Source organism: Euprymna scolopes, unplaced genomic scaffold (assembly GCF_053919585.1).
Source record: "Euprymna scolopes isolate OS-2025 unplaced genomic scaffold, ASM5391958v1 sca539, whole genome shotgun sequence".
Lineage (NCBI taxonomy): Eukaryota > Metazoa > Mollusca > Cephalopoda > Sepiida > Sepiolidae > Euprymna > Euprymna scolopes.
Window position 1 is genome coordinate 15196 of NW_027633590.1, and position 9805 is coordinate 25000.

Below are 9805 nucleotides of genomic sequence, written 5' to 3' on the forward strand. Positions count from 1 at the left end.
TTTTCCCTTTTCAAATGGTATGCGTAACAGGTCGGTTCATATATATATATATATATATATATATATATATATATATATATATATATATATATGAGAGAGAGAGAGAACAGAAAATAGGTTTACTATACTTTTGGAGTTTGGTGATTCCTCCTTTCCATTATTTTATCTCTTTGATTAAAACTAAATTTGTTTAAGACGTTTACTTCATCCCCACTGGTTTTATTTAAGACTAGCTGTACACTTATTCGGCATTTTTCCAGAATACCTTTTTTTATATTTTCATTTTTTGTTTGTTCACAAAGCAGAAGCAAAAGTCAAATTGAAAAAGATTTGTAAATTCCCGCAAAAGTACGATGTTGCTTAACTTAAAAAAAAAAAAGTAAAATTACCATTTTCTTTTTCTTGACTTTACATCAACGTTACGGTGATCTACTCTATTCCGCTACCGTATCGCCTCTTCCTGGTTATAATTAATCAACAGCAAAGAAGCAAAATGAGGAAGTAGCCTCAGTCAACACATTACTTCTGTAATTTCTGTTTATTCGTATACATTTTCTTGTCAATTGTGGTCTGTTTGTGTTATTTCCGGTTGAATCATAAAAACTTACTTCCGGTTGGATGATAAACAGAAAAATACGCACTTGTGTAACTTTTTATTAAAGACATTTTTTCTGTTATTCCTTACAAAACCAAGAGGCTGAAAAAAAAAAAGAAAAATTAAAAATCGATGCAGAAATTTTACATAATGATACATAGATTTTTAAGCAAATATATATATATATATATATATATATATATATATATATATATATATATAAGATTCAGCCACTCTAATGAGTCGTAGACGACGAAAAACGTGTCAGTGGATAATTATATTTCAAAAATAATATATATGCCGCTCCCCATGTGGGGGTACCAAATTGGTTTAGGGGAAAATTATTCCTAACTCACATTTAAGTAAAAATGCACTTACGTAAATAATTGAATTCATTCAAAATGTATCGTAAAAACAAACAACATATATATTAGAAGATCCATCCGAGGTGTCTCTGAATGAAATCTAGATTTATATTTCTAAATCGATAAAATTAATCTATTTTCTTTGATTAATAATGAAATTTTGACCCTATCGATTTCAAGCATCCCACAGATTGCACCGACTGAGATTAGCAGTTGTACCAAAAAGTGTGGTAGGTTCTGCACAAACCCTTCACCACTATAGACAAATCACCTGTGGATTTCTGAACAACTTAGTTTTTGTGGCGAACCTCATACGTCAAAATCAACGAGAGTATCACACACACGCACACACACGCGCATGCGCATCAAAGATTATTCCAGCTACTATTCTCATCTTGGATGTTATTTCCACAACGTTTTGGCCAATATACTGGCCTGCCAGGCCACAACATTAGTATATATATATAAAGTATTATCACATTCCATTTTCATCATAAAAAGTGTTATGACATTTCATCTTCCTGGATGGAATATCAAAATATTCTATTTAAAACGTTTTCGGAATGATCTGGAATAATAATAAAAAGTTCTATGCAGAACCCTATATAAGGAAGTTTCACTATCAGCCACGTTAGTTGTTAAATTGTCAAGTTGTTGACTTGCTGTTAAAAACTCCGGTAATGTTTCTAGGATGAAAACCCAGCCAAAAGAAACTTCTTAAAAGTCAACAACCGCATTATTTGAAGAAACTGGAATTTCGGTAAATACAAAGGTCTCTGTATATTTTCTCGCTGACCAAAGAACTATGTTTTGATATTTTTGTTATTAGATTTTACCGTACATAAAACAGTTGATTTGAAGTTAGTAGTTTTATCTCCCTTTTACCATCAACGCTATAGACCTTATAAATGCTTTCAAGACTTGTAGCAATAGTAATAAGAAAGTGTATTTACTTGCTAAATTCCGCAAAAGTACGATGTTGCTTAACTTTAAAAAAAAGTAAAATGACCATTTTATTTTTCTTGACTTTACATCAACGTTACGGTGATCTACTCTATTCCGCTACCGTATCGCCTCTTTCTGGTTATGATTAATCAACAGCAAAGAAGCAAAATGAGGGAGTAGCCTCAGTCAACCCATTACTTCTGTAATTTCTGTCTATTCATATACATTTTATTGTCAATTGTGGCCTGTTTGTGTTATTTCCGGTTGAATCATAAAAACTTGCTTTTTCGTATGTTTTGTTTTATATTAAAATAAATATTTCTTTATTTTAACTTTTGAGTTTTATTAGTTTTTTGTTGTTGTTGTTTTTTGGGGGGGGAGGCATTCATATTCTTGTACTGACACATAGCAACAAACAAAGACACTTCGTCCTAAAAATTCAGACAACAATTCATTGCACTTTAAAAAATCGCGTTTATTCTAAATTATTTTTTTTTCTTTTTCTTTTCTTTCTCCCTTATCATTTCAGATCTTTCCTGTTCCAGTTGTGTTTTCAACCCGGCTATGCTGTCGTTTAACCATGAAAACGATGCCACGCATATTACTCATTCTCTTCTCCCTCAGCGTAATGACACTCATGTTGATTGCCCGCTGCGGCCTGAACATTGACCACTACTTCCACCAGCAGGCCGCCGCTGCAGCTGCGGCTGCCCAGGCTCTGACCTCAGATGACATGGCCGTGCTGGACCACAAACGGCTCCGCGATGTCAACGAAAAACAGTCTCAAGAAATGCTAAAGCTACGGAAGCAGATCCACTTCCTACAAGCGGCCTTGAAGGGTGCTTACCAGAAGGCCCAGAACTTGTCGATGCGCACAACGACTACAACATCAACAACGACGACCACCACCACTGCTAAACGATTAGAACCAGCCGAGAGAAAAATGACTGCAGATTCTTCGGTAAACATGGGGGAACAGATACTGATAAGCGATCAGCCAAAACCTGTGGACAATATCAATTACACTCGCTTTTTTCAGGAGCAGTTCAAATCTGCTGAAATTCTCCATGGAGTCACCTTAAAGTCCGAATACGAGTTGATCCCTTTTAATCGCTTCTCGACGGGCAGGATTTTTCTGGTTGAGCCAGGACTTGGCAAAAGAGTCGTCGAGAAACCTATTGGTTACAAAAAGAAAGATCTCTCAGAAATCGTCCAGTTTGCCGTTGATCAACTCAATCGTGAACGCAGCGAGAAAGACAAGTACGCCATCGATGACTTTGTGGAAGGTATCTATCGAATCGACCCCACCACGGGATCGCATTATGAGCTCTACTTTAGAGATATCAATCGTCCGGGAATGAAAAATTTCTATTCAAAGCTAACCGTGATGAGACCTTTCGGACCACTGCAGTTGATCACCAAAAACTGGATCAACACCAACAAAGAGTGGATCAACTTGATCCTGCCTTTGTCCGGACGCACGGAGACCTTTCGAACGTTCATGGAAAGGTTTGTCCGTGTGTGCATCCTCCAGGACAAACGTGTCTTCTTGACTGTGGTCTACTTTGGAAAGGAAGGCCTTACCATCGTTAAGGACATTTTGACTTCAACGGCAAAAACTTACCGATTTAAATATATCAAACTGATCAGCCTAAAAGAGAAGTTCTCTCGGGGTCAGGGGTTACAGGTTGGTGCTCTGAACTGGCGAAATGGTGACGCGCTAATGTTTTTCTGCGATGTCGATATTGTTTTTGGGACGGACTTTCTCGAGAGGTGCCGGCTGAACGCTACCCCTCGAAAAAGAGTTTATTATCCGATAGTGTTCAGCTTATATAATCCGAACGTTGTCTATTCCTTGCATGACATGCTGATTCCACCCGAGAAGGACCAGCTGGTCATTTCTCGGGACACTGGATTCTGGAGGGACTTTGGTTACGGCATGACCTGCCAGTATAAATCTGATTTCCTCAATATAAAGGGTTTTGATGAACAAATCACAGGTTGGGGTGGTGAAGACGTTTTTCTGTACCAGAAGTACGTCCGTAGTGAGTATCTAGTCGTCCGGGCTACAGACCCAGGGATATTCCATCTTTATCATGAGAAGACATGCGACCCGAGCTTAACACCCAAACAATATCGAAGCTGTATCCAGTCTAAAGCTTTAAACGAGGCTTCGCATGCCCAATTGGGGCTTTTAGCTTTTAAAGATGAAATTGATATACATCGTGGCTCTAAACGACGGAGCAGCTGATAAAAAGAATATCTAAATGGTTCAAAAGATTTTGTTTTTGTTTTTTTTGTTTTTGTTTTTTTGTTTTTGTTTTTTTTACAGGGCTTGAAGGATAAAAGAAAAGCGTTGTGAAACCTTTGAGCTTCTTTTTAAGATGAAAGTGCTTTGAAACTTCTTTGAAATGTCTCCCGTGCTGATCCGACATGATGAACGGCGACATCGTGTGAAATGATACTTGGCTTCCCCATTTCGAACAATTCTGCTGGTTGTAAATACAATAAATTCTTTGACAGATTTTATCGATTTTTACAAATATTTTACTTTCAACGTTGTTTTTGAAAGATGCGTTGTGTTAATTCATTCCTGTTTCAGTCAAGAACTGCCGGGTTTTACAGGGTTCGCACATAGCTTAAAAAGGCTTTGAATTATGAGTTATGTTTTTGAAAGGTCTTGTTTCTATCATCACCTTGAAAAGACCTAAGAAATATGGGAAATGTCTTGAAAATCATATAATGTTCAGTAAAAATCATATAATGTTCAGTAAAAATTTGTGTCGGAATATTAAAAATAAAATCGAAATTAATACTATTAAAATGTTTTTTTAATATTAATTAAAATACTATTAAAATATTTTTTTAAATATTAATTAAAATGCTACTTAAATATTTTTAAATATTAAAAATAAAATCAAAATAAATAATATTGAAGTGTTTTTTTTTAATATTAATTAAAATTATGTGAAAATATTTTTAAAATATTAATAAAAATACTATCAAAATATTTTTTTAAATGTTAAAAGTAAAATCGAAATAAATACATTCTGAAATTGCATCATATTATTTCCGGTATTGTCGCTACAAGAGTTATGCCCCTTTAACATGAAAACTACCCAATGTTTTCCATATATTTTACATATGTAGCTGAAGTGAAATTCAAAATCGAAATAAATACTATTAAAATATTTAATAAATATCAATTAAAATATTAATAGTTTTTTTTTGTTTTTTTTTAGGGTTTTTTTTTTGTTTATTATATCATCCTTTATATATAAAATTTTGCTTTTATAACTTTCATTTTGTCTCGAGAAGCCCTTGAAAAGGCATTGAAAAAATCCTTGAAAATAGACATTGAAAATCTGTATGAACCATGTCGTAATATTCATGCAGGAAGGCGGGATATTTTTTTTCCTTTTCTCTCCTCTTCACTAACAAGGAAAGCTTTTATTTCTTTTCTTCTGTAGAGTTGATTGTAATAAGCAAAGAAAGCGCCCACTTGTGTGTGCATTATGTGGTTATACGACTTACCTTCAGATAGGATCTTTTTTTTTACATAGGCAAAACCACTTATCAAGGCCCAGAGATAACTCGAGGATAAAGGTTAAGAGCGTATATTAGTCAATTGGACAATATAGTAATCGTTAGTAATGGAAATTCGGTAAATTTGTTAAATTACGTGGAACGGCTCATCAAGAACTTGTTTACATTGGACTTGAACACAACCATATTGTAGTCAGTTGGAAAACAGGAAAACGGAAGACAATTCCACAGGCGTGCAGTTCTAAGAATAAAGCTTTGTTCATGGAATCTACATTTAGGTTTAGGCACAGATAAAGAGTGGGGGAAATTATTAATAGTGTTTTCAGCTAGACGAGTGTTTTTCATGAAAGTCAAGCCAGAGGGAGGACCATAGATTGAGAGAGAATGAAAGATATTAAAGATGGTGGCCATCGATTTATCTGGTGTAGTCTCATGAAATCGCACGAGATCTCATCGTCCACTGCGCACATATGCAAATGGAATGGGGTCAGTTTTCTAATAAAATACCTGTTGGCAGAGATGGTGGGGAGAACGTGTGCTGGAAGTTGAGAGAGAAAGTTGACAGTGACGAATTCTAGCTGAACTTAGCTTATTGTATTTGGTTTATTTATTTATTATTTATTTATTTTTTTTTGCTGTTTACCAGCCCATTTAACTGCATCTTCATTGACAACAGTTAAAAAAAACTAAGAGATAAACCGCCACCCGTTCAAAGCACACGTGGACGGCGTGCCGTCCTGAAACAAAAGGATCCTCAAGCAAAAAAAGTGTTCATTTTACCTTTCATTTAGCTATTTTGAAATACCAACTATGCTTATTTTGAATAATCACGAACCTCGCCCCGAAATCCAAAGGTTCTAGGTTCGTGCCCATGTACAGTGACTGTTTCCATGCAGCTGACGCATGCCAGTCAGGACCACTTATGTCTCAGTCTCTCTCCACCATCACCACAGTTTTTGTATCATAATTACGAGGGTCGTTCCAAAAGTAAAGCATCCTACCTTTTTCTTAATTCAAAACATTAGAAGTGGTATGATTAAAACAAGCGACACTTTGTGCTCCAGAATTTATTTTTCTACATAGTCATCACCATTCTCAATGCGTTTTGCATGGACATCCGGAGCGCATTTTGTCATCTGAGGCTCGTTCCAAAAGTAAAACCTTCTACCTATCCTTTTTTTAACCCAAGAAGTTGAAGAGCTACGAAGACGGGACAGCTATCATTAAAACAAGCAGCCTTTTGCACTCTAGAATTTATTTTTCTACATATTCACCACCATTTTCAATGAACTTTTGCCAGGATGACGCATGTCTGCATGTCTGCTTCTGACTCGAGTCTCTGACAGGGGTTGCTTTTTTAGAGCCTCACACTGTCAATATCTGCAACAGGGTGATAAAACTTCTAGGTCATGAATGCATAAGTTTAGTCATCATACTAATCATCATTCTATGGAATTCTCTTCCGTTTGCCTGCTTTCCAGCTGACCACAGTTTGATTGTCTTCAAGTCCAATATAAACAAATTCTTGATGAACCGTCCCCCTAAGTAATCCAATTTACAAAATTTCCACTACTTATGATTACTACGCTATAATCCCATTGACTAATGTATACCTATTAACCTTTATCCTCGAGTGGCCTCCTGGCCTTGATAAGTGGTGACTCCTTTGTTAAAAAAAAAAAAAAAAAAGGTGAGCACTAATGAAAGATGTCAGCCCATTCATTCTGGAGATATGACTAGAACAAAATCGGCATTAAATGGTCCAAAAGTTGTTGATATGCCATAAAACAAAACAAAACAAACAAAAAAAAACGGCAAAAAAAAAAAAAGCTAAATGAGTAAACGCTATTTCTATTTGAGTTATGTAAGTCTTAGGAATCCTAGTGGATAGAACTGGATCGAGAAGGTTCCATTTCATCATGTTTTTTTTTTTTAAATAAGTCACCACTTATCAAGGCCCGGACGCCATTTGAGGATAAGGGTTAATGAGTGCAAACTGGTCAAGGGGAACATGTCAGTCATCGTTAGTAGTGGAAATTTAGCAAATTAGATTACTTAAGGGGATGGCTCATCAGGAAATTTGTTCACGTTGGACTTGAAGACAACCATATTGTAGCCAGTTGGAAAGCAAGAAAACAGAAACAGAGTTCCACAGGCTGCAGTTCTAAGAAAGAAGCTTTGTTCATGGAATTTACGTTTAGGTTTAGGTGCAGATAAAGAATGGAGGAAATTATTGGTAGTGTTTTCAGCTAAACGAGTGTTTTTCATGAAAGTCAGGCCAGGGGTAGGACCAATAGATTGGAGCTCAGACGAGCACTTTCCATGGAAATAACAATAAAGCAGAGACAGGCTCGCAACGTCTCTTTTGTGAGAAAAAGGTTCCAGGGAAGAGAAAAGGGCATCCCCTACAAGGCTACGGTCTATTTTGAACTCTGTTAAGGCAGAATAAGCTGCTTCTAGCAGCTCCTGCCCAGATGTGGCAACAGTACTCCACCCTTGAACGCACATGTAGAGCATTGCATCAGCAGTGAGATATCTACTGGAATAGTAGAATGATCGCACCATTTTCCCAGCAGCCCTGACAACGGATTTAGTATACGAGTTCCATCTCATATCAGCAGTAATCCACTGTACAAGAACTATATTTCTATAATGCATCAAAATAGATTTGGATTTCTTTTAAAGTAACATTTCAGCCCGGCGTTGCCCAGGTGTTTGAAGGTGTATATTCAGCAAAAAAAAAAAAAAAAAACAGTTAATTTTTTTTTAACTTTGACCCCTATTATGACCCCTTAAAATTTATTATTTTGGGCTCAAATCAAGTTATTAAGTTAGATCCATGTCCAAGGAACCTATATCTAAAATTTCAAGTATTTAGACCCAAAATTGTCAGAGGAGTTTGGTAGAGTTCTCAAAAGTCAAATCGTTGAACTTTGACCCCTAAGCAGCAAAATTTCTGACCGAAAACGGATCACAAAGATTTTCCCAAAACTCAGTACCCTGTATATCAAATTTCGAGTCTGTAGACTAAAAATTGACAGAGTTATTGCGTAGGGAAATGTACACAGACAGGCACACAGACACACAGACACTTTCACTTTTATAGATATACTAGCATTTCAGCCCGGCGTTGCCGGGGTGTTTGGATGTGTATGTTGAGCAAAAAAAAAAAAAAGTGGAAGCAGGAAGGCAGGCTCGATCCCGTACCGTGAAGGAGAAAAAGAACGGGAAAAAAATCCTGACGTCTTTGCGGTTACGACCACCGCCAAACCTGAAGTGACTTATGTTTAAATTAAGGCTAGACAATCGAAAGGAGAGGATACCTTTCAAAAATATCGGCGAAAAAAAGCGACCCTCTCCCTGTAGAAAAGTGCCTAGTTGAAGGTGAAGATATTAATGTTTTTACCCAATATAGCCATATATAAGAAAATTGTATTTTCTTTTTAAATAAATAGAAAAGAGGGTTTTTAATATGAATATCAATACACATAAAAGAAAAACAAACTTATAGGAGTATAGATAGATAAATTGCTGCCATTTCTCTTACAAATCTTAGAAGTAAATAAACTAGGAAAGATACAACCCTTTTCAGATCTTCTAATTAGAAATTGCAAGGCCGTCTGTACTCCAGGAAGTGACATTGTTGTCGATGAAATACTAATTCCTTGGAGAGGAAGATTAAAACTCTACCAATTTATTCCAAACAAGAACAGCATCTATTAAGAACAAACCTTTGATCTTAACCAAAAAGGCCAAGCACAAAAGTGTTACGGACAGACCGACCAACAGACCGACCGAGGCAGTGACTTATAGAGTCGCTTGCACGCGACTAAAAACATATTTAAAAGTAATATTAGGTGATATGCATCCATCTAACATAGATAAATATATATTTATATATTATTTTTTTTATATTCCAGAATCTTTTTTAGGTTGTTTAAAGAATATTATTTGGGGCATTCTTTTGAAGAGTTTTTTTTTTCAAGGTCAGTTTGAAAGTTATTTTCTAAAAGGTTTCCAATACATATCAGCATGTAAAATGGATGTTCAATCGATGATGATGACGACGATGATGATGATGACGGTGGTTGGGGAGATGGAGTCACGAAATAAGTCTTAGTGGGATTGAAAAGAATGGAGGGAAAAAAATCTGAAATGAGCAAAAATGCTGTCACCTGAATTTCTTTGTTGGGGGAATCGGATAGATGAAGCAGAGTAAAACCAAAAATGCTCAAGAGGATCTTGTCTCCAACGTAGTTGGGCGAACAATGACAATTACACTGGCACCTGAAATAACAAGAAAAATGATTTTCAAAAATGTTTGAAAAAAAAAAAAAGGATATATATATAAGAA

The 9805-nt window shown here is 35.9% G+C and overlaps 1 protein-coding gene and 1 long non-coding RNA gene across 2 annotated transcripts in view; one reads left to right on the forward strand and one right to left on the reverse strand.

The window, feature by feature from the left end:
• Window positions 1–375: 375 nt before the first annotated feature.
• LOC145275017 (uncharacterized) overlaps window positions 376–9805 on the reverse strand; it is a 9630-nt gene continuing 200 nt past the window's right edge. The window contains exons 1-2 of the long non-coding RNA XR_013867038.1: window positions 9627–9805; window positions 376–697 (exon numbers count right to left, since the gene is read on the reverse strand). The exon at window positions 9627–9805 is cut by the window's right edge and continues 200 nt beyond it. This is a non-coding gene — a long non-coding RNA (uncharacterized LOC145275017). The remainder of the gene's footprint in view (window positions 698–9626) is intronic.
• Window positions 2271–4434, forward strand: LOC145275016 (chondroitin sulfate N-acetylgalactosaminyltransferase 1-like). Its single transcript, XM_080127553.1, has one exon. It carries the CDS (start codon window positions 2486–2488, stop codon window positions 4154–4156), a length of 1671 nt encoding a protein of 556 aa, XP_079983679.1. The 5' UTR covers window positions 2271–2485; the 3' UTR covers window positions 4157–4434.

What these genes read in the sequence shown, in the direction of transcription:
- LOC145275016 (XM_080127553.1), top strand. Translation starts at nt 2,486, where the DNA reads ATGAAAACGATGCCACGCATATTACTCATTCTCTTCTCCCTCAGCGTA.